Source organism: Styela clava, chromosome 11, assembly GCF_964204865.1.
Source record: "Styela clava chromosome 11, kaStyClav1.hap1.2, whole genome shotgun sequence".
NCBI classification, from domain to species: Eukaryota; Metazoa; Chordata; class Ascidiacea; order Stolidobranchia; family Styelidae; genus Styela; species Styela clava.
In genome coordinates, this window is record NC_135260.1 from 3,602,359 (window position 1) to 3,628,319 (window position 25,961).

The following is a 25,961-nucleotide window of genomic DNA, read 5'->3' on the forward strand; positions in this document are numbered from 1 at the left end:
CGAATATTCCGAAGAAGTTTTCTTACATTTTAAAAGGTGTCGAAGCCCCCAAATCCTCATGTCATACAAAAAAGAGAGAAGATTTTAAACACACAATTTCAGTGGGAAAGGGTAGTCGCGGCCCGCGGGTATCCAAATTGATTACTATTTAGCGATACCCGAGGTTTTAATATCATCTTTATCCTTGAAGGATTAAGAGATTAATACTTTTCGAGAAGTGTCGCCGAAAGCAACAACACCATAACTTCATTAAAATACTTTCATTTTTCTCCAATATAGCAGTTTTTTAAATTCCCGTATTTTTATAAAAATAAACATGTCAAAATCAAAGCAGAAGAATTGTTGCTGCACCCGGGAATGTGGTCTAATCACAGCTGGGATTATTGGAGCGATACTTGTGATTCTTGGAGGAATGTTGGTGTTTATATTCGACACCGTGTACGAGAATATTGTCAAAAGGGTAAGTTACTGCTTTGATGAGTACAGTAGAACTGTAGGGGTAGATGATGTATGTCGTATTGTCGTTGCCTCCGTACTATAACTGACCCAATTGACTCCTTCAGAGGTCAATACGAACACAATAGCTTGTAATGACAATGTATATTGTAAAGCAAGGGTGCACAACCTTTTTGCCATTGGCGGCCACATTGCATTTATTTGTATTCAATACGGCTTCCAGGGAGTTGATGAGTGCGCCGAAGGCGCGCGAAAATTATTTTTTTGTCTTTCATGACGTCATAACCGCGTATTTGACTCATGCGAAGTGCAGTCTGCTCAATTATGAAGTATGTAAGATTACTTGGAAGTATAATATTCGCATTTCAAACGGAGTTTTCTGTTCGGTGGACCTATTCTTGAGCAGATATATTGCAGCAAGTTGCATAATGGTTGCACAATTTTGAAATATACGCCAGTTTGAACTTTTTTTCTGTTTTTTGTTCATAGGATTTTGTATGTGGACGGCCGCATTATTTTTTCACGTCGGCCGCAGTTTGTGCACCGTTGTTGTAAAAGTACAAGATTGGTTGGCACTATATTCATCATAGTGATATATAAATCACCTCCAGGGAGATTTGCTAAAATAACCTATTTATATTTAATTAAACATGTTAATAATACAAAGGTGGTAATTTGGTAAATAACATTGAATTCATAGTTATATTTCACATTCGTTACACAAGCAGTCTAAAAACGGGAGATAAAGGAAACAAAATTGTTTGTGCTCTGCGAACGAAGCTTTTCGCTCGCAGCAAGACCCTCTAACAATCAGAGGGTTCAGGTTGTGCGCCATCTTGATGCACATACTTCTGGAGGTCCCAATCAGACACTTATATGTCAAGAGCTTCTATTTTTTGGAGGATCAGAATCTTTCAGGTTGGGCAATTGTCTGAGGGTGGTGGTTGGATATAGTTCTATATAGTATAGGATGCTGTAACCGCTAGGGCATTGCGCCTAAAGGGGATTGTTATATTTAGGTATCCGATTTTCTCATCCGTTTTTTATTTTGTCTAAGAGGAGATAACCCACAATAGTCATTTTAGATCTATTTTCTCCTATTCTGTGTATCTTAGGCGGGGACAGCGTTTTTTATAGAAGATTATATTCCAACAGAGAGAGTTGGTATATACCCATCTCTATCTACCGTCAATTAACCTAATACTTAGCAAAGCTTACGATATGTTTTCTTAACTATTCCAGGAATCTGTTATTGCAAACAACACAGATGCTTATGCAGCATGGTCAGCACCTCCGCCATTGTATTTTGAATTGTACGTCTTCAATTGTACGAATCCCAAAGAATATCTCGCCGGAGCAGAGAATGGTACTTACGTTAAACCACACTTTCAAGAGCTCGGGCCTTATGTGTATAAGTAAGTGTATTAGTTTTTTACGAAGTTTGGTGCATTGTGCTAAGCATTAGCAATGTGTTCGCCATCGTGCCTCTGATTACCCTGCGTGGGTTTGTAGGCTCGAATCTCGTGGGGATGAATATTTGCGACTGGATTGCTGGACTCCTCGCCGCCGCAAGGTGGTTCACATTACCGCTGATATGGTAGGGCTACCCTCATCACCGATCATGGTTAATACCAGACATGGTCAAGCCGGTCTGGTTAAAACTGGACATGGTTAAAACCGGACATGGTCGAAACCATACAAGGTCATAATCGAACATGGTCAAACCAGACACGGTCAGAACCAAACATGGTCGCAACCAGCCATAGTCAAAGTCGGTCATGGTTAGGACCAGACATGGTCAAGACGGTCTGGTTAAAACTGGACATGGTTAAAACCGGACATGGTCAAACCAGTCATGGTTGAAACCATGCAAGGTCAAACCCGAATATGATCGAAATCAAACATTGTCAAAACCAAACATGGTTAAAACCAAACAAGGTCAAAACCATACATGGTCAAACCGAACATGGTTAAAACCAGATATGGTCAAAATCAAACATGTTCAATACCAGAAATGATCAAAACCGAAGATGCATTAAACTAGACATGACCAAAACCAAATTTGGTGAAAACCAGACATGGCTAAAACAAAACATGGTTAAAACCAGACAGATTCGGAACAAATATACATCCATGGTTTGACTATGTTTCCTAAATAATTACATTGTCAATGTAATAATCTCTATTCCATTTTAACAAAATTGAAATAAACTTCTTTCTCAGAGAATTTCAAAAAAAAGACCAGATGGAATTTCTGGACACCGAACCAGAAGAGTTAAGATATCGATCAACAGCCAAATACTACTTTGAACCTTCATTGTCAAGCGGGAGTGAAGATGACTTGGTCACAACCGTAAATATAATTGCAACTGTAAGTCAGGATTTCCCATTTTTTATCCTTAATCCCAGTGATTCTCAGCCAGAGTTCTGCGGCACTCTAGGATTCCGCTAGTACAGTCCTGAGGCATGAATGGTCACTGCATGCGAGGTCACGGTTTGGCTGGTGATTAGGCCGTCCTATCGACTGTTCTCTCTCTTGTGATAAATATGATTATCGTATACGAATGAGGTGCTGTGCAAGCAACAACTGATATGAACAGAATTCATTATTTTAATATGATGCTATTTCATGCATTTCACTCTAAACAAGGCACTGTATAAGCAGCCACGATTGGTAATATCCTATTTTTGTTCGCCTACTTTACATCAATCTAGTTGTGTAAAGGGACTGCAACCTATGGGCAGGGGATATATTCACTTGGCTAACACAGACAGTCCCCGAACTCGTAATACAACTAATATAAGGAAAATCGGAATAAAATTATAGCATAATCCAAACCTGGTACACATACTACGGGAGTACTTATAATTGAAGTATTCGAGATTCGATTCGATCAGGTATTTGAAAACATCCAGCTCTAGGACGAGTTATTTTATTTAGCTAACCTCTGATAAATGGTACTCGAGTCCGACCTGAGTAAATTAAACTGCTAAGAAACACTTTTGTCTACTTTATCAGGCTGTTCCATCAATTGTGGAATACTGGATAGAAACAGTGCCACTCAATGACACGACCGCAAGAGTTTTGCGAAGAACCGTAAATAAAATGATCAACGACGCCGGTTCGGAGCTACTTTTTACAAAAACAGTCGGAGAACTTTTGTTCGGTTTCCATGACGAACTTTTATCTCTTATAGTCAACACGATCGAATTGCTTCCCATTGAAGGCTTACCTGAGGGAGATTTGCCAGAGACTTTTGGACTTTTTTCAACGGTGAGTTATTTTTGTAATATTTTGTACAAATTTTCTTATTGCACCAGTTCTTAACAAGTTGGCAATGGCCCACTTCTGGGCCACAGAAACATCTTCAAATGGGCCCCAAACCTATTCAAAATTGAATATTATTGATAAATTAGTTAAACTTTGGTTGTATTAGGAACAACGTTCCCTCTAAGAGCTTGCTTAGAAGCTTGCTTAGAATAGAAGGCCATGTGAGCAAACACATTTTGAACGGACAAAGAATTGTGCGGGGCAGAAGGAAAGTACTGCGCGAGGATTCTCGGCAAGCTTTGCGGCCCCGCAGCTTAGAGGGAACATTGATTAGAAATAGTGATAACACTGTTTTTGCCACTGACTGGTATTTTTCATTTTAATTATTAAAGTGGAGGTTTTTATTTTTGCGGGAAGAAATTTTTTGTGTTTTCTCGTAGTTTTTCCTTCGCTTGAGTAAGGTAATGGGGGGTCACAAAATTTGGAACAAAGTGGGACACAGAAAAAAGGTTGAGAACTACTGGCTCTAAGCAACGTTGCAAGTTAGGTGGGCTTAAGCTAAAGTGGGAAAGTACAGGGTAACCCCAAAACAGTCTAAAATTATATTTTTGCACATAACAAGTCACTGAGCAAGAAGCCAAAATGTCACATAATAATTATAGATTTTTTTGTCTTCACGTATGATACCAATATGTAGAGCAGCAGCTCCTAACTATGGGCCTGTGGTTTCTCAGGGGGTCCACTGCGCAGTCGGAGGGGATCAAAATGCTACGCGGACACTGATTTTCCTTTTCCATGAACAAAAAGTTTGGGAACCGCTACCCTAAGCCATATTCTAAGAGCTATGGTTTTCCATATATTTGAGTCAGGTATGTCAGAATTCCTTCTTTAGTTTTAAAAACATTTAATAATAAACTCATTTCTACCCCTACAATGTTACAAAAAGAAATCATTCATTCGATTAAAGCATGACATAACACATTGTGAACAAACAATATGTGTTTGCTTGTGTCTTGATATCTTGGGGTCACCATATTTGAAAAAGCAAAATTCCGGACAGTGCATGACTTTTTTCATGACCTCGTAGTAAAAAATATGCGTAGGTACGAAATAACAATGTTCTGTATGAGCAGTGTGCACAGTACGATTGCAGATGCAGTAAAATTCCGAATTCCGGACATTTGATCATTTTTTAAATTCTTCCCGGGCGCAAAATTTAACCCTAAATTCCGGACATGTCCGGAATTTTCAGGACGGTATGGCTACCCTATGATATCTGTGCATTGTATGTATGTGCACAGTGTATTGTCTTCAATCTATGCAAAGTGGGTGCGTCCTATTGGCTATTGAGTGTTGATTGAACTACAGGTTGACCTGAAAATGTCTTAATTGAAAATGAAGAAAATTTATTTAACACTTGAAACTTTTTTTCAGTATGATTGTACCCAAAGTTTCAGTAATACAGGACGCCTTGCACAAAAGTATTCTTCTATCTAGAATAGCGTTTCCCAAACTACGAGCTGGGACCTAACCTAGGTCTTCTTCTTGTGCCGCTTGTATTTTTATCAAAAATTAAAAGTGACTTCATTTTTTAGTTAATTTTATTTTATGTCTAGTGTTGAAGTGTTGCTAGTACCGGTAATTGCATATCTGGGAAGTATTCCAGTGTATAATATTTGTAGCATCTATTTTGCTTAGAGACATGCCGGTGCTCCCGAAGTATGCGAACCAAGATGGCGGACATCGGAACGTAACATGGGTAACAGGTTAGGGTCAGGCGATAATTTTTTTCCAATTTTCCTTATTTTAGTCCTATTATCAGTTCGAAGACTAGCCAAGAGCCTCCCGTAGTATTTATACCTAAAATTATGGCCTAACCCTAACCTAGTACACATATTACATTCCGATGTCCGCCATCTTGGTTCGCATACTTCGGTAGCCCCGACATGCCACTATTTCAAAAACTCGTTGATGGCAAACCAGCGCTTTCTCACTTTGACGTGATTCATGGGAAAATAAATGTTCTGTAAAAATGCTTGTTTCATTTCATTAATTTAATTTTGCTGCCATAAAAGCACTCTGTTGTTCAGTATTTTAGCATATTCCTGAATCATATACCTTAATTTTTATTTTTTTTTTGAATTTTGATTGCTTGTGAAAAGGTTTGGCACCACTGCTCTAGAATATGTTCAAAATAATCTGAATTCTTTTTCTATGGGTTATACCCCTATACCAGTGGTTCCCAACTTTTTATTGGTTGTGGCCCCCTTCCGGAGTGCCTGTTTGACATGGCGCGGCGGTTTGGCTCAACGGGCTAAGCGTTAGGAATACGCTCGCCACCGCACCTCTAATTACTCTGCGTGGGTTCGCAGGTTCGAATCCCATGCAGGGATGGTTATGTGCGAGAGGATTGCTGGACTCCTCGCCGCCGTTGGGTGGTTCACGTAACCGCTGGTCGGTTACGGCTTCCTCCACCACCAAGTCCATGCTTCCGAAAAAAACAAAAAATACAGTAAAAAACTAATCCCATACCCCACTTGGAAAGGCTTTCCTCTCCCCCGGGATAAATATGTAAATCCTATCCTATCCTATCATTCCAGTGGTATTTATAGTGTTCTTTTGATTGGTAGTTTCCAAATCTCATTATGTTCAAACAATTCATGTACAAGAAAGTGAAAACTCTCTGTGAAATAACCTTATCAAGCAATGAAACTAGGAAGAACGGAAAGTTTTCCTGTAAAGTGGAAAATAGGATCAGTTTTGCGCCTAGCATTGTGGCCCCCTTCCAACTGCCCTGTGGCCCCCGGCTTGGTATCACTGCTTTATATCAATGTTAATGTCATGTTACTTCAAATATTTTTTACTTTTAGATGAATAACTCTGCAGGATGGTACAACTACACGATCTACACAGGGAAGGAGAGTTACCTCTTAATGAACAAGCTCATTGCTTATAATGACATCAGGTAAAATCTCCTCTTCATATTTACTAAGATTATTTTGGCTCCATATTCAGAGTGAGGGAAATAGAGCGGTGATTTTTAACCTGGTTTCCACGGCACCTTAGGGTTTCACCAGTACTGTCCAGGGGTTCTGCAAGTTGTCATACAAATTCCAGAGGTTATATCAGGATCGTCCAAGGTTGTCGACCTCACGGGCCACAATAGTGTCAAGAATATGTAAACAGTGCAATACAAAACAAACGCTTTCCATTATTTGTCATTTATCAAGCTAAAACATGCAAAAACTCACTAAAACTTGCAGAAAAAATATTTTTATGACGAAACAACACCAAATGAGTTTTTTTTACCCTCCCGCCAATGCGACGCGGGCCACAGATAATGGAGCAGCGGGCCTGGGTTTGGACTACCCTGGTCTATATTAATACATGTATATTGTTTAAATGTAATCAAATATATATTATGTTTGCTTTTATTGAACATGAACATGTTATTGGTGATGTATCTGCATGAACTGACGTACTTTGCAAAGTTTAAAAATTTCACCCCTCCTTGATCGGTTACTGAAAATTATTAACAACTATTATTGGATTGAGATACTTATACGTTGGCACCGCTTTTTGAACGGTTGCCTTGGCACACACAAGTTTGACACACCCTAAATACGCCACTGCATGTTGTTGGTGGTGACCGTACATTTGAACCCATGTACATTTGAACCCATGCGTATATCCACGGGTTCAATCTATATGCGGGTGCTAAAACCCATGGGTTAGGGTTAGTATGGGTTTAACTATCCGTGAAACAAAAAAAATTCCATAGGTGCAATAGCATACAGGTGCAATTGTCATGGGTTCAAATGTACGTGGGTTCAAATGTAATGGAACCGTTGTTGGTATGTGTCATACAAAAGGGAAATTATTCTTATATTTTGGAATATACCACTGGACATAGATTTAGGGTCCTACAAAGGCCAACAATTTTAAAGAGGGGGGGGGGGGGGGGTAGGGGACGGATTTGAAAATTTTCAAATGCCACGTTAAACCCTAAAAACAAGCGGGTAATGGGTCTTTAGGGTCAGCATTTCAAATTTCATGCTACTAAAATTTCCTATGTATTGTAAAATTTCCTCACCCCATCCCCCTCCCAGCTATGCCCCTGGTTCCCGCATATGCTTGCGAATTTCACTCTTAAAATGGAAGAAATTATGTATGTGGGGAAACATGTCTGTGTCAGAATGCTAAGTTATCTTTTGATCATGCCACGTTTTTTGCTTCTCAGGGAACTTGATTTCTGGTTTGGAGAAGAATGCAACATGATAAATGGCACAGGTGAGTATGTATCAGTGGCTCTGGTAGTGAAATTGAAGTTTTATTGTAAAAGACCCAACCCAATGGTGACCGTACAATTGAACCCACATACATTTGAACCCATGTGTATATTCGCGGGTTCAATCTATATGCGGGTGCTAAATCCATGGGTTAGGGTTAGTATGGGTTTAAATATCCGTAAAACAACAAACATTCCCATAGGTGCAATAGTATGCCGGTGCAATCTTCGTGGGTTCAAATGTACGGGGGTTCAAATGTAATGGAACCGAACCCAATACCTGACCCAAAAATAAAAATTTAAGATGGAACTAAGTAAACTAAGTGATTGGGAATCATTTAACCAGATGTTCTTGTATTCGACTGGGGTCTGACCAGCCTTTGACAATGAAGAGTACAGCTATTCATTTCCCTACTACACAAGGTGAAAAACCTTCTTAAATTTTGGGAACGCCCCTCCCACCTCTAATTTAGAGGTGTGACATCACACCTTAATTCCTAACTTGAATAAAATTAAGTGATTCAAGAGTCTTGCTGCACACTAACACAAATATATTTCTGTAACGTTTCGTCTGACCAAGGTCAGACTTCTTCAGACATACATAGTTTAACTATGTATGGTATGTCTGAAGAAGTCTGACCTTGGTCAGACGAAACGTTACAGAAATATATTTGTGTTAGTGTGCAGCAAGACTCTTGAATCACTTAAGATAGTTATCTTTACTCTTGCTACAGCATCCTTGCAATATATGCATACGGATCCGCCGGCACAAAAGCATAGAAGAAGGTTAAGTAGTTAGTCTCGCAGAAACCAAATAATCAGCGCAAGTTTGAATAAAATTGTATTTAAATATCCAGAAAAGAAATATAGCAGTGCAGATGGTCAGTCAAATATATAACACATTCCTGTAGAATAAAAATAGTGTTATAGCAAAATAACTATCATCAACGTTCCCTCTAAGAGCTTGCTTACATGCGCGGAAAAGAAGGCCATGTGAGCTCCAAAAAAAGGTCTGCACGGAAAATTAGAAACATTTTAAACGAACACAGAATTTATTTTATAAACTCCAGTGTGCGACAGAACGGAAGTACCGCGCGAGGATTACCTTTCGGCCAGTTACGCAGCTTAGAGGGACGTTGACTACCACACTCTACATTTGAACCTCTTTATATAATGGATATTCTTGGGAGCATACTGAGTATAGCAATTATCTCACTTTTAATTATCCCCACCAGATGATAATTTGGCGCTCCAGGAGAGTGTACAAATATGGGGGTAACTGATTTTGTTCGCCTATTTTACATCAAGTTGTGTAAAGGGACTGGAACCTATGGGCATGGGGATATTCACTTGGCGAACACAGACAGTCCCCAAACTCCCAATAGAACTAAAATAAAAAAAATGGAATAAAATTATGGCCTAACCCTAACATGGTACACATACTCATTCACTGAATGCATTTCACATTTAGATGGAACAACTATGCCAGCCTTCATGAATAAAGATGAAACAATGTATATATTTGTGGATGATATTTGTAGGTATGTGTGAAGTTTTATCTGCATTTTTAACTTTATATCATTTTAACGCAGTAATCACCTTGTGCGAGTAATGCCAAAATAATTAACAGGTACCTTCATTCTTCGGTGCTCCCGAAGTATGTGTACCAAGATGGCGCACAACCATAGTATGTGTACCAGGTTAGGGTTCAGGTTGTGCGTCATCTTGGTACACAATACTCCCGGAGCGCTGCTTCCTCTCATACTAGAATTCCTTTAAAATATTATTGTTCGGAACAAGGCGGTGCCGATATAGGAATGACGTCCTGTGAAATTCGAGAGGCTATGCATGTCAAGACAGCCGTACGTGTGCTTGTCTTATAAAAATAATGATAATGAGTGTATGTTTGCTTGGAGCAATAAGGAGAAAGGCAATTTGGGATGAAATAAGTCACTGTTTTCATCTCAATTTCACCCGTGTAAGCTCGCATCAAGCAACTCCTTATCTTGAGAGACATTTTGTGCCTTTATTTCAATTAAAACTTACCTCTATTTTCAAGCGGAGACCATGTAGTAACTAATCTTGTAGTGTTTTTTGTTCACTTTTGAGTTTTCCTGAATGCGCCCGCAAGGCCTTCTCAAAAATTTTTGTGGCTTTTCAATCTTGCAACTTGCACCACCCTGCTTCAGAACGAAGCACAAACTTTGTAACTCCCGTAGTATGTGCACCGAGGTATACAACCTGATAACCCTAACCTGATACACATATTATGTTCAGGTTGTGCACCATCTTTGTACACATACAACGGGAGCACCCCAACTTTCTGAACCGATTAATTTGGAATGTAAGAACTTTAATACGTAAAAAATGTCATTTCAAATTTTCAGGTCCATGTATGCTGAATTCTATGAAGAAGTGAACATTAAAGGCGTGCCGGGATGGGAGTACAGAATCCCGCGACAATTATTCGAAGCACCTAGTACTTATGAACCTAATGAATGTTGGTGTCCTGATCTCAGTTTGGATGTCTGTCAACACAGCGGAGGGTTGCCACTTTCTTCATGCTTATATGGTAAGAAGATGAGGCACATAGTGCTAAACATTGCGAACACACTTGCCATTGTACCTCTGAAGGGGGGATAGCCATTTTATGGGTTGGAACCCCCTTTTGTAAATGTATAAGAAATTTATTTTATATGTTCATATCAGTGTTATTGCCTATTGCCTTATTACCTATGTTATTTCTTGCCTATTATGACATGCCCCCACTGTCATGTCTATGCTGTCTGAAATGAAGACTTAAATAGAATAGAAATATGTCAAACTCCATGGGTACACGGTGTAATTTCCATAAAATACTGCTATATTTTATGTCTTATATTTGGTCTATGACATAATAATATGAGGACACCTAGTGATCTAGTTTAGGCCGCATGATAGAACATTCTAGAACTAATCTATGTGAGCACCAGACGTATGTTGTATTTCTATTTACTTTCATGCAATATAATATATTCTGTGAGCAATTGAAGCCTGTGTTATTTGGATTCAAGCCTTTGAATTTTACACACGGTCGTATTAGTTTTCTTTTTCCCAATCATAAAATGACCAATTTTATTCTCTCAGGTGCCCCAATCTTCATGACGTCACCTCACTTTTTGTACGCAGAATATTATCTAGATTTTGTTGAAGGCTTGGAACCAAATGAAGATGATCATGCCACTCCTTTAGTTTATGAACCTGTGAGTTCTTTTATGTTTTTATATCAGTAATCAATATTTTATTTTTCCACTATACTGTAAATAGGCGCAAGACATACAAATTGCAATCAATTATAAACATAAGCTGTTAAATATAAAGTCTTAACTATGTATGTTAATTGAAAAACCTTAAAATACATTGATGCGATCTGCTATAGCCAGCAGGTGCTCGCTTCAACAAAATAAAAATGACTCCAAACACCACTAACTCGGTAACCATGGAGATTGCAGTAGTGAGGTCTTACAGTGATACACACCTTACAATAGGCACAAATAATTACTTTCAAAGATTGTGATAACCACTATCATATATGCTTTCCATATGCCCTGGATAAAAAGCGACTTTCTCAATCTCAGATTCTACATGAATTCAACATAGGATAAGATTTTCATATTTAACCTAGATGAGAGGAAAGTCGATAAGAGGGCTTAAGCATACGTCGAACCACTGCCTCTCATCCAGTTAACAGTCCATGTCGGGTATGGGTTAGTTTGCCAGATATCTGTTTCCAAATGCATTGACTTTATGGTGTAGAAAGCCGTATCCGACCTACAGCGTACGTAAAGCAACCCATAGCGGCGAGGATTCCGGCAATCCTCTCGCACATAATCAACCCCTGATGAGATTCAAGCCTGCGAACCCATGCAGGTTAATCAGAGGTGTGGTGGCGAGCGTAATCCTAATGCTAAGCGCGATGAGCCACACCGCCGAACATGTTCTATTTGCTGTTTTCAGAGCACAGGGATCTGTATCAGAGCTGACAAAAGGTTACAAATCAACATGTATATGATGCCATTTGAACATTATGAGTAAGTTTGTACTCCCGTAGTATGTGAACCAAGATGTCGGACCATGAAACGTAGTATGTGTACAGGTTGAGGTTAGCTTAGGCCATAATTTCAGGTACAAATACTACGGGAGTCACTTGGCTAGTCCCTGAACACGTAATAGAACTAATATAAAAAATATTGGAATAAAATTATGTCCTAACCCTAACCTGGTACATATACTATGTTCCGGTGTCTGCCATCTTGGTTCACATACTAATAGGCAGGGCTGCGCGTGTACTTTCAAACTACCAGTGGATTAAAATTTGGAATATCCCAGAGTCGGAAGTTGGAATTCCTTATATATTCAATTGTGAAACAGATTTTTTTGAGTTTGCTGAGCATTCCGAACAGCCTATTGAAAAAGACTTGCATACCAGAAGACGTACCCAGGCAGATTTTAGGGTTGAAACCTCTCCTCCTCCTCGCCCACCTTTTCGAAATCTAAAAACAATTTCTGTATCATGCATAGCAATTTTTCGTAGCTTGAGATTTAGATCCGCTAGATGTCACGGTCTAATTCAGGGGTTCTCAACCTTTTCCCTGTTAAGTACCCCCCCGAGTCACAAAACAATCAACGCGAACCCCCAGTAATCATACACTAAACTAAATTGTGATATATTGACTTACAATTTGCTGCAACGACTACCAAGCCGTGCATTTCACATTTTTGTGTCACAATCACAACAACGCAAGATCAGGGAAAATGTACGTCGAGTTTCACATGAAAACTCGACTGTCATCCAAGTACCCCTGGAAATCTTCTCGTGAACCCCTGGGGGTTCGCGAACCCCAGGTTGAGAACCCCTGGTCTAATTGGTAATTAGAAATTACAGGACCCCTCTTTGTAAATTCTTGGCTACGTCGCTGTTGCATACGCCAAAGTTCGACACTGCCGAGCCTTAAATATATTTTTTACTTTTTAGCATCATGAACAAATTCCCAGACATGTATTACGTTTTCCCGATTCTCTGGTTGAACGAATCCTACATTGTGAGTGACGATGACGCAGCTTCTATGTACAGGTGAGTAGGCTACAATGACCTTGTTGTGAGAGTATTTGTGTCACAAGCTAAAGATCAAAAGATTATGGTTTCTGGTAGCTATTTATGCATAAGTGGAGGTTTGTCTGATTGCCAATGAGACTCCAGGGTTGAGTCGACTTCAGGCTTGAAAGAACAGTGACGAAACTTTATACCTGAGCTAACCATACGTCCCGGTTTAGCCGGGACAGGCTCAATTTTGATAAGATGTTCCGGCATCCAGTTCAGTAGACTCAAATGTCCCGGTCATTCAGTATGGCAGTTTTATTTATTTTTATTTAAGATTAATACCATTTTTTGGTACTCCTGAAGTATGCGCACCAAGATGTCGCACAACTTGAACCCTAACCTTGTACACAGGTTGAGTTCAGGTTGTGCGCCATCTTAGTGCACATACTTCAGGAGGTCCATTTTTTTTTTTCAATTTTCAAGTGCAAGTTTTCCAATGATTTGAATATATTACTGATATTTAAATGGGTTTAATATTACTAAGCATCGGAATTGACCCAAGATTTGTATAACCTGCAATGTCCCGGTTATTTGTTTCGTATATGTGGTAAGCCTACTTATAGCCAGCACTAACAAGCCAACTTCAGCAGTGATTCTATTCCAATAATGCATTATTGCGCGGCGGTGTGGCTCACCACCGCACCTCTAATTACTCTGCGTGGGTTTGCAGGTTCGAATCCCATGCGGGATGGTTATGTACGAGAGGATTGCTTGACTCCTCGCCGCCGTTGGGGGGTTCACGTAACTGCTGGTCGGTTACGGCTTCCTCCACCACTAAGTCCATGCTTCCGAAAACAAACAATATAACTAATCCCATACCCGACTTGGAATGGTAACCGGGTGAGAGGACGTGGTTAGCCATATGGTTAAGCCGTCAAATCGGCTTTCCTCTCCCCCGGGATAAATATGTAAATCCTAAATCTTATTTACTGAAACTCTCTTCACAGGTACTTGGTCCAACCAGGAGAATCATTTGCGATCACTCAAATCGTTTTCTGCATTGTTGGATCAGTCTTAGTTGTTGCTGTCATATATTTTGCCGCAGTGATGCATTTTAATAAGAAGAATAAAGGAAATGATATTGTAAGTATTTACTTTCTGGGGGAGAGGAAAGCCTATAAGTTAGTATTTTATGAGACACTCATACGCCTTCATTCAGAACAAAGCTTTCTATAAGCAGCTACTGGTACTAATCAAGGTTTCCTCTGAAGTGCACAACTGACCATTCGCGCAGTAAAATCCCATTCTTGCGCATTTGCAACATTATATTTCAAACTGTGGCCAAGATGGCGCACAACCGGAACATAGTATGTGTACCAGGTTAGGGTTCAGGTCGCATCCTTTGAACATTCCTGGCAATGCCACTGGTGTAGAAAAACATTATGGAAAGTACATTGGAATAGACTTTATTCTTCTGACATTGTATTTTTGGTTTAGTCTTCTGAAGACTATGAAATAAAACAAGAAAAAACGAAATATTCTCCATCAAATGGGAACACTTATTATGACAACGGGGGAATGGAGATGAAGGAAGATGTTCCTGAAGATAAAACAGGTAGATTTGAGTTCTGATATTTAGCCTGGATGGGAGGAAAGCTGAAAAAACTGGCTGATGCATATGGCGAACCACGGCCTCTCGTTCAGTTACTAGTCAATGTTGGTTATGGGAATGGTCTAGCACAGCGGTTCCCTAAGCATTTCGAAGAAAAATCAGGCAGAGATGAGCTTTTGCTATTAATCCATCGGGCCTACATGTTTACAAACGTTAAAAAACATAAAGTACACATTAAAAATCACAAAATTGAGTGTCATTTAAAAGCAGCAATTATTCTTTGTGTAGGAACGCCGTGAGTTTTTTTCTAATAATTTGGCCCCACAGGAACAAAAAGTTTGGGAACCGCTGATTTAACAGTTATTCACTTAAGACCAGGGGTGTGCAACAGGCCGCCTGCCGGCCACCACCCGAGCCGCTAATCCATTCAGTGTGGCCCGTGTCAAAACTCAGATTTTCCCTCATAGAGTTAAAATCTTAATCCGACAGGCTTATATTTGAAAAAGCGCTCACCTGGACAAAAATACATGTTTTTTTTGCTATTGTAGCCGTGATAAATCTTTCCCCGTTTTGCCATAAAGTCCCTTTACACAACTTTGTTATGAAGTCAGTTCTCAATATATCTCAACCAGGTTTGTTTTTTTTAATCAGTAATTGTTCAAGTGTTTTTGCTTCATTTAATACATCTGTGGGGGCTAAAACAACATATGGTATAGATGAATTCCCTTTGCAATTTTGAAAAATTTGAGACTTCATGGACACCCTTTATTTCTCATTGAACACAAATACGTTATTGTTTCTTTTATTTTTGCTGGCATGTCGTTAAAAACGCCTGTGTTTGACCGTTACTCTTTCATTTCAGAATATCGAGCTTACGAGAATGTAGAAAAAGATGTTCCAGTAACTCAATTATAAAACTCTTCAAATTTTTGAAAAAATTTCAAAGACAATTTCTGAAGTCATCATTCGCTTTATTGAGATTAATTGACCAAAATGTTTTTAATAGTTTTATTCTTCTTATTATTAAGGTACGTCTTGCAGTTTGAGATGTCCAAAGAAATGGTATTTCTCCATAAGTTAATTTCAGTGGTGAGATTCAATTTTTTTGTCAGCCGGTTCCATCACAAAAGTCATATTTTTCACCCGGTTCTGTTACAAAAAGTCATTGACAGTAACCAGTAATGCTAACCGGTTTGCTGATCTCATAAAATTCTGTGAGACGGTTCTATAGAACCGGTGCGAACCGTCTGAATCCCACCACTTTTGTTAATTTGTAGCAGGGCCAGAGTGGCTCTAGCTTCGTAGCTTCATTTTTCACTTTCCAAATATTTTGGTATGACCGCTACCATGAAACATCATCCCAAATGCAGTTTTATGGTAACATGATTCAAAGTCATGATGCGAAGGATTTAAAAATTTTTAAGAGTTAACTTTTAATATAAAATATGGTTTGAAGGTGTTGAATCAATATATATATACAATGAAGTCCCTCCACAATTTCAATTTTGTTATGAAGTCATTTCTCAATATACCTTAACCATGTTTGTTGTTTTTTAATCAGTAATTGTTCAGGTATTTTTACTTCATTTAATACATCTGTGAGGGCAAAAACAATATATGGTATCGATAAATTCTCTCTACAATTTCAAAATTTTTTAAGACCTCATGGGCATCCTATATTTGCTGAAAAAGATAGATTTTTTATTTGTTTTAAGTATTAGAAAATTATGACAATGAAAAAATAATTCGATCAACTTGGCTGCTAAAATTGCTAGTTGCTCTCATTCCAGGACCCCAGCCCTAATTTGTATCAGTCATAGCTCAACCCTCAAGAAAACGGTATAAATCTGTACATAGGCGCTGGTATGTATTGCAAAGGCTGTCTGTATTCATTCGACTCTCACACCATCAGATTTAATTTATTGTTTTGTATCGCTGTTTCCTGTGGTCTCGAATTGCCAAAATAAAATAAGACCAAATATGGATCATAGTAGAAGTGCCCTAAATTATGATCAATTCAACAGACTTATGAGGCACCTATTGGGTGACACGAGAAGTCCTCAATATTGTCATGACCCCAAAGAGACACTTCACGCTTTCAAAGCCAGTGTCTTTCCAGTTCATTATTAGCTATCTAATACAGGTGTGTGGAACCTGCCGCCCACAAGGAAAAATTGTGCAGCCCACTGAGAAGTGCCGAGTACTGGGTACAATTTATTATCTGGCATGCCTATAACTTCACAATGCCTCAACAGCTAGCTTATGCAAACAACGCATGGCCAAAGATCAATAACCAAAATTTTTGTGCTTGCAAGTTGCAACTGCTGGATAGCCTATGTTAAATAAAGGTGTGGCCCGCTGTTTCACCCAGTTATTTCTATCTGGCCCTCCTGTATTAAAAGTTAGGATAGGATTTACATATTTATCCCGGGGGAGAGGAAAGCCGATAAGACGGCTTATCCATATGGCGAACCACGGCCTCTCGTCCGGTTACCATTTCAAGTCGGATATGGGATTAGTTTTTACTGTATTGTTTGTTTTTGGAAGCATGGACTTGGTGGTGGAGGAAGCCGTAACCGACCAGCGGTTACGTGAACCACCCAACGACGGCGAGGAGTCCAGCAATCCTCTCGCACATAACCATCCCTGCATGGGATTCGAACCTGCGAACCCACGCAGAGTAATTAGAGGTGCGGTGGCGAGCGTATTCCTAACGCTTAGCCCGTTGAGCCACACCGCCGGGCCCACCCCTGATCTAATATATAATAACCTTCACCGATGTGGAGGTCATGGGATTTTGAACCTGACACAGCACCCCAATAAACTCACAAAACAAAATTCTTTCAGTGGTTCATATATTTACTTCATTTTTCAATATACCTATTATATTAGAATGCTTAACTGTGGCCCATTATGGTACCTTTTACACTTTGACTGTCAATTTACATTCTAGATACCGCCAATATTGTTACATCTAGGGTCACCATATTTGAAAAAGCAAAATTCCGGACAGTCCATGACTATTTTCATGTCCTCGTATAAAAAATATGCGCACGGTACGAAATAACAATGTTCTGTATGAGCAGTGTGCACAGTACGATTGCAGATGCAGTAAAATTCCGGATTCCGGACATTTGAGCATTTTTTAAATTCTTCCAGGACTCAAAATTTAACCCTAAATTCCGGACGTTATGGCAACCCTAGTTACATCATTATCGAGTATATTCTTAACAATTCAATTAGACTGGATCTTAATTATACGTAACGGTATTAGGATCACATACAAGAAGCGCCTTTGCGGGTGCTCCCTTCTCCCGGCCAGCGAATATTCTTACGCTTCTAATTTTGTCCCCGGTAAATTAATTTGGGAACCACTTCTTTAACGTTCAATACAAAGAATTTAATTTATTCAATCATGCCACAAGAATGAAAATCTGTATTAATTTATTTATCATTTTAAAATTTTATTTCTTGCTTCAACCATCAGATATGCAAATTTGTGTAAAATAAATTTTTCATGATCAGCGAATTGTTTCTGTCAATTCTACAGAATATCAGCCAAGCGTGGTGCCAGCAAATTTACAATTAGATGGGACAAGGTTATTGCAGTACTTTTTGCACGCTTCTGACATGGCCCTGTGTTTAAGCATGTACTGATATCTCACGATAAGTGAGATTTACGGAGGGGACGGGAATCAGAGGCAAGCCAAATGGGGTTTGGGGGTCGGAACATGTAAAAAAAGGGGGTCTCATGTAGTTTCGTACCTAACGTACTTCTAGTAGGCGTAGCATAACAATTTTTTCATGTGTCAATCCTAAGCCCCACCTGACCACACCATCCAAAAATTACGTCACTACGACGCCACAGTGACGTAATTGAGCCCTTCAAACTATACGAACTGTCATCCAAGACGCGCAGACGAGAACCCGAAATAGAACAGCCATCTCTCTAGAAGTAGGTCAGGTACGAAACTACATGAGACCCAAAAAAAAGCATCTGTATGAGAATCACACATAGCAATCTTTCGTAGCTTGAAGCCTTTTTCAGACCCTCAAGACACCTGACTGTTACAGACTAACTTGGCAATTAGGAATTTCAGAATAACCCCTATGCCCTTGAGCCATCGCACCAGCCACGAGAACCAATCAAAAATGACTTTGTGTGTTCAAGTTTATATATTTCGTTTTGAATAACAATATGTCAAAATTCAATTGAGATAAGTCAAATTTGATTCATACATGTCAGATAAACGATCAGAGTAGTATTGTTGAAGGAAAAATGAATAAAAAAACACTCTTAATGGTTGAATTATATCTGAGTGGAATCTTCAGTACTCCCGTAGTATGTGTACCAGGTTAGGCCATAATTTTATTCGGATTTTCCATATTTAGTTCTATTATGAGTTTGGGGACCGTCTGTGTTAGCCAAGTGAATATACCCCCTGCCCATAGATTTCAGTCCCTTTACACAACTTCTGTAAAGTAGGCGAACAATATTAGTTACCTCCATATTGGTACACATACTTCTGGAGCGCCGAATCTAATATGAAGAAATGTTTTAAATAAACTTTCGACGAGAGGAATCTGCTTGGTGACATTTTGATGGGTCATGTCCCTCAATCAAAGGATTTTGGTTGTGCGACTATGTCTTAGGCCAGCAAGGTATCTCTTCACCCGGGGGCATTCCCAGGGGGAGGGGGGTCAGAACCCCCCTTTAAATTGTAAAAAAAAAAATATTCCTGTATCATACTTAGCAATTCAAGCTTTCAAGACCTTTAGGACTATTGAAAACCCAAATCTTCACCAGCTGTTAAAGTCCTGTCAATTAAAAAAATTTCAGAACTTGCTATGCCCCCGTCTTCGCTATTCATATGGTAAGCAGACGTCGTTTAATTTTGACTTGTACAAAAAATCATGAAAAGGTACATGTCGCACAACTATGTCTTAAGCTAGCATAACACTATAATCCGGCCCGCGACGCTTCACTAAATTATAGTAATAAAACATCCGTTTTGACGAATATATTCTTTAGACCAAATTATATTATAACCTAACAATTATATATTTCACAATTACTCGTTTAACGAGCATATAATTTAATTATAATAATTAGGAAAATGGCAACAAAACGCAGAAAAGTTGATGCAAAGGGTTCAATGGCGCTGAAAATATTCAAATGGAATTTTATGAGATGCAATGAGGGAATAAATCTATATTCTATTCGAGAGATGCTTGATTTTTATTATAAAAAGTACCATCCGTTCGGTTTTTCAACTTTCTAAAAATATGTGCAGCCCGCTAATGACTTGCAACCTTAATTTTGGCCCGCGAGCGACAAAAGGTTGCCGACACCTGGTTTAGTGCCTCTGCTAATCATATATTCATTTGGTACAAATGCTGTTACAGTTTACAGCAAATAACCATACATGCAAACAATCTAACAAAGGTAGACTGTCTGGTATTGTTAAGAAGAATCATCACTAGAATATGATGACTCATCATTTTGTTCATCATCATCACTTTCGGAATTTGCGGAGTCATCATTGTCATTAATAGTTTTCATTTTTCGCCACAAGGTGTCATCTTCCCCATCCAAAATTTCGTTGTCAAATTTACGTTTTCGAGTTTGCTCCGCTTCTTTTTCTGCATCAGCGGCTTTTCGCGCATCAGCGATAAAATCAAGATCACTGAACATGAGACAATTTAATCTCGCTTTCAAATAAACTTTATATTCCAATTTACCAGTGTTTATATTATGGATCCGTAAAAATCTATCGAGACCACACGAGGCAATATAATCCAATGTAGGGTGGCATTCGAGGCATCGTACACCCCCCGCTAATCCTTTAAAAGAACGAACCAATCCCTTTTTACGTAAGTCGAACATTCCGACCATACCTCGGGTGTTTCCAGCTATGACTTGATTCTCGTTGTGCGTCAAAGAGACAGCAGTAAGCGGGTATTCATCAAATTTCATTTCTATAACCGGCCTTCGCTGTTCAGCTGCAGTATCATACAATCTAACTTGACTTTTCCCGGTACATGTTACAATTTGGGACGAATTTTCGAAAAAACGAATTCCTGTGACCCAAATAGGGACTCTGAGTTGTAACCAGTCATGTGGAACATTTTTCGCTTTAAAAATCGGGTTTTCTAAACTTTCAAAATCAAAAACTTTCAAAGCGTTTTCTTTACCACCGGAGGCAAACTTACTTTTATCTTTATTAAAGACAACATCATGGATATTAGGCCCTAAATTACTGTTTTGTATAATTTCGGACGTATTTTCTTGGTTTTTCCAAACCAAGAAATTTCCTTTAGTAGTACAAGTAACGAAGGATTCATCATGATTGTAGATTTTTACTAACTCATCGGACGAGGTAGCAAATTCGGGGATTGGAATTGGGGGGTTAAACTGCCCCGTATTGTAGTCAAATTGTCGTATTGTCCCACATTTATGTCCCGTGTAAATCTTAGAGCCGCCACTACCATCCCGACACATTGAAACAATTTCCTGTTCTTTCCCGATATTTGATTGATCGTAATAATTCGTTGCAACTTTTCCGACAAGATCAACGGCTTTTAGGATTCCAGGTTCTGATCCGAGCCAAACGTTCACTGATTTTGTTTTTTCCATTTTCAGAGTTAAAATAGAATGTAGAGTTTTCTATAATAACCCACTGCGAAAATAAGAGATTTTTTCATGATTTACGTTCAGAACATGTACCCACACAAAGAAAGGATTCTAATTTTGGAAATATATGGATGTCCCGGATTCTCCATTGCACATTTCATTTAATACACCCTTGTTGAAAGTTAAATGAGTGAATGCAACTTGAGGTTAAGATTTAAAAATAACAATCCCGATATGAGAAAGCCTGCTGGCGTTATTGAGATCGGTATCGTTGGCACAGATGCCATTTCGGACAATAGAAGCTATTCTTGGCAAGACTTGACTTAGCAAGAATGAGAACTAGGCACGTCATTTAGTTATTGAAGAATTTCTCAATCATCTACTTTCACACTCTGACACTTCACTTTTGAGATATTCGGCTAGTGTTTTTGACTCGGTGCATGGTGCTAAACGTTAGCAATACGCTTGTCACTGGCTAACTAATCACATACCAGTCTGCCAGTACAGGGACTGGCAACCCGACAAGAAGCGGGTCTGGTATAGTTTAGTACCACATGCACTTCTAATTGGCCTGGCTCAACAATTTGGGTCTTATGTAGTTTTGTACCTAACGTACTTCTAGTGGGCGTAGCATAACAATTTTTTCACGTGTCAATCCTAACCCCCTTCCTGACCACACCATCCAAAAATTACGTCACTACGACGTCACAGTGGGGGTTAGGATTGACATGTCAAAAAATTGTTATGCTACACCCACTAGAAGTACGTTGGGTACAAAGCTACACGAGACCCAACAATTGTTGCATATGTCAATCCTAACCCCACCTGACCACGTCACCAAAAAATTACGTCATTTCGACGTCACAGTGGCGTAATGAGGCCCACCAAAGTATGCAGATGGTTGTCCAAAACTTGCAGACGATCACCCAAAATTGAGCAAGCTATTTCTCTCGTTTCCTCGTCACAAGGATCACAATAGGAGAGAGAACGCCGGCTTGAGCGAGTTCATTATCAATCGGCGGCGCAGATGCCATTTCGGACGATCGTAATTATACTTTGGCAAGCCTGTTGACTGTATGACGTGATGGTAGTGACGTAATTTTTGGATGACATAGTCACGTGGGGGTTAGAAATAACATATGCCAAATTCGTTACCGGTATGATAGGCCCACTGGAAGTACTTGTGGTACTAAACTATACTAGACCCCAAAAAGCCGTGGTTCGCCATATTAGAGTATTACAGCATTAAGGAGTCTTTTCTCTACCCAGGATAAATATGTAAATCCTATCCGTTTCAAGCACATTCTACAAAAAAGCTACAACAACAGGTAGAAAAAACTATTCCCAAACACTCAAGTCACTAATCCAATCTGTCAAGGGACCCTACTAAATGTCAAGTGCATTCAAGCATCTGAAAGTATGAAACAAATACTGAAATAACTGGTTAACTATTCCTGTACCGTACCAGTATTCCCAATAGGCTGAAAACCATATATTAGTCCGTGGTTTGCTACATGATCAAGCCGCATTACCTCATTTATCTGTAAAAGTCTTGAAAATCCGACCCGTCCCATATATCCCACAATCCCAGCAATGCACAATTACGGCCATTAACTCACTTACTGTGTGACACGTGAGTTTCACTGCGAGTTGACAAATGCTAGGTACTCGCTAGGTTGCGGTATGGAGTCGCCGACACCAAGCTTTCAATTTGGGTGAAATTAGATAAGATTTTCAGTAATCTGTAGTTTATTTTTCACTATGCTAAAAAAGCACTAGTAGCATTCACATTACGATAAGTTGGTTCCATTACATTTGAACCCACGTACATTTGAACCCATGACAATTGCACCTGTATGCTATTGCACCTATGGAATTTTTTTTGTTTCACGGATAGTTAAGCCCATACTAACCCTAACCCATGGGCTTTAGCACCCGCATATAGATTGAACCCGTGGATATACGCATGGGTTCAAATGTACATGGGTTCAAATGTACGGTCACCCGATAAGTTATATATGAAGAAATTGCAGTCAATGGTGAGGTGAGACGAGGTAAACCAATATTGGTTACGAAACAGCGGCATCCATAAGAGAGAGAAAGATATTTATTATCTCATCAACCAGAAATATTTTAAGATCTCTTTCAGTGAAAATTCTTCAGCTATTTTCTTAAATAATAGGAGAACCATAGATAACAAGATAAATGTAAGCTATATTGGGGTAAGTGAGCACGTGCATCAGCACGTCTTAAATATTTATTAGTTTTCGCCCACTTTTCTGATTTTCCGCACATTCTTTTGTTTTGCCATGTATTGCTTCATTGTTTTGTTGTATCGGGAAATCGAAACACACACACACACACACTATGTATTTGATCTCTTCATAGAACGCGAATAGCATTCAGAGATTAGCGCCGAAGAAAGTATGTAAACGTAAAAAGGCTTGGATCTTATATCAAACATCATGATGAAAATTCACGCCATCTCTTGTTTTTAAGGTAATTCTGTATATGTCTGACCCTGATTCCAAGCAAATTTGTGCGTGTTATTTCAATCATTTAAAATTTTAAAGTATATATATATATATTTATAGTACTGGAAAAATTTTACTCTTCATAATAAGTATAAGTTTATTTTGACTCCACACTCAGAAAAAAAATGATAAAAAGTTGTTCAAAACGAAATAAAACTAATCAGTTTTGGTGATCATTATAAAAGTATCTGTCTGTCTGTATCTCCTTTGCTTTGACTGCTACTGAAATCCCCATTTTCCTACGCTGATACTCGTGCATTCACTTCTTGCTATCTATGCTGTAAGAACACCGGCCACAAGCCTTAATTAAAAAAAAAATAAAAAATACATTGACAACACCTCGCACCTATACGTTTATCATGGTCTTCTTATCTATAATGTTGTAAACCAGTGGTCGGCAAACTTTATGTACTTGCGAGCTAAATATACACATTTCCGGTAGAGTGCGAGCCGCATTAACTTCTGCCTGCGAACAATCGCCACACTAAACTTTAAATTATTGCGCACATCCACCTTCTATTGCTGCGTTAAAAGGCTGCCACAATGATACGTGTATGTGGCCCTTTTAAGGTACTCTCGAAGTATGTGAACCAAGATGGCGGACATCGGAACGTAGTATGTGTACCAAGTTAGGGTTAGGCCATAATTTTGGGTAAAAATAGTCACTTGGCTAGTCCCCGAACTCGTAATAGAACTAAAGTTATGCCCTAATTTTAACCCCATACACATACTACGTCCGGGGTGTCCGCCATCTTGATTCACATACTTCGTGAGTATCCTTTTTAATATGTTATACAACAGTGGTTCTTAAAGTATGGGTCGCGACCCAAACATGGGTCGCGGAAGGTTTAAAAATGGGTCGCGCAATCTAAGAGGAGAAGGACGAATTTTCAGCTTTCCCAATGTTTCAATTTAGCTTCTGAACTCTGGTATTCAAAAATAATGAAATATAAAATTTCATTCACGGAAAGAACTGTCTTTAGCTCATTGTTACATCACAATTCTGATATGCCAGTCACGTGTATTATTTTTATGGTATCGGTAACCATGCACGTCGCTTGTCGTTGTGTTGACCGCGCGGAATGTCGTCTTAGTGGATTAAAATAACCAAAAATGGGTGTCTTTTTGGTAATGTAATTTGTAATAGACGACGCAATGAAAAAGCTCGCTTCTCGACATTAGATTATTCAATATCTAGAGAAAATGTGACTTCATCTCGAGGCACCATTTACCGCGAACGAAGCAGTGTGTGCACATTTGATGATTAAAAAGTTGTATATTGCGAGAGATACCGAAGGGTAGAGGCCAGCTAGGATGTGGTGTTTGCGACGGACAGCGGACGCCTTTTCTGCTACAATTCGCGACAAGGCACTGTTTCTAATAAATAGTTGTCTGTATTTGTGTCAAACTGTACTAACATTAAAAACACATTTTGCGTTATTTAGGATTGGGTCGCGAGTATCCATAAAACTCAAGATTTGGGTCGCGCTCGAAAAAGTTTAAGAACCACTGTTATACAACAATCCATTGTTTTTATTTACTTATCATCGATGTGAAGGGTGATGTTGGTTCTGTGTTGACCAAAGCGTTAAAATCGAAATGACAACTTCGCTGCCTCGCAGCACCTCATCCGAATGACAATCAGACAAGCGAATACGAAATTTAGTGTTACTGTAATGCATTTTATATTAAGTTGCTAAGAGCAATATGTGCTTCCGAACGAGCACAATAGACGTTTTGCACTGTCGCACAGATGAGCAGGAGCGCCGCCCGGGTCTCGGATTCGAATTTCGTATTTGTAATGACACGTTCCGTGTGGAGACAATAATAAATTAGGGATCATTTTCTGTTTTATGCTTTAAAAGTTACAGGGCCGCAAAAGATTAGTTCGCGGGCCGCAGTTTGCCGACCCCTGCTGTAAACCATCCCTTTATCATCCTGATCTAACTTAAAAGATCGAAGATATAAAGCTATTGGTGCGGTAATAACTAGAGATGTACCGACGTATCGGTAATATCGCAAAAATTTTCGCATCGGCAGTGTATCGTTATCGGCTAAATGTAGCCCAATATTACCGATACATTCA

The 25,961-nt window shown here is 39.1% G+C and overlaps 2 protein-coding genes across 2 annotated transcripts; one reads left to right on the forward strand and one right to left on the reverse strand.

Moving 5' to 3' along the window:
- The first annotated feature begins 283 nt into the window (after nucleotides 1-283).
- LOC120328810 (platelet glycoprotein 4-like) lies at nucleotides 284-18,421 on the forward strand. The gene is made up of 14 exons (XM_039395355.2): nucleotides 284-460; nucleotides 1,699-1,871; nucleotides 2,680-2,827; nucleotides 3,476-3,730; nucleotides 6,598-6,692; nucleotides 7,968-8,017; nucleotides 9,487-9,556; nucleotides 10,403-10,587; nucleotides 11,142-11,257; nucleotides 12,012-12,085; nucleotides 13,030-13,128; nucleotides 14,103-14,238; nucleotides 14,593-14,710; nucleotides 15,570-18,421. The coding sequence occupies exons 1-14, from the start codon at nucleotides 317-319 to the stop codon at nucleotides 15,620-15,622; spliced, it is 1,716 nt and encodes a 571-aa protein (XP_039251289.2). The 5' UTR covers nucleotides 284-316; the 3' UTR covers nucleotides 15,623-18,421.
- A 443-nt stretch (nucleotides 18,422-18,864) lies between these two features.
- On the reverse strand, nucleotides 18,865-22,947 carry LOC120328789 (WD repeat-containing protein 74-like). The gene is made up of 2 exons (XM_039395334.2): nucleotides 22,874-22,947; nucleotides 18,865-21,387 (listed from the first exon to the last, which is right to left on the reverse strand). Exon 2 carries the CDS (start codon nucleotides 21,342-21,344, stop codon nucleotides 20,172-20,174), a length of 1,173 nt encoding a protein of 390 aa, XP_039251268.2. The 5' UTR covers nucleotides 21,345-21,387; nucleotides 22,874-22,947; the 3' UTR covers nucleotides 18,865-20,171.
- Between the last annotated feature and the right edge of the window lie 3,014 nt (nucleotides 22,948-25,961).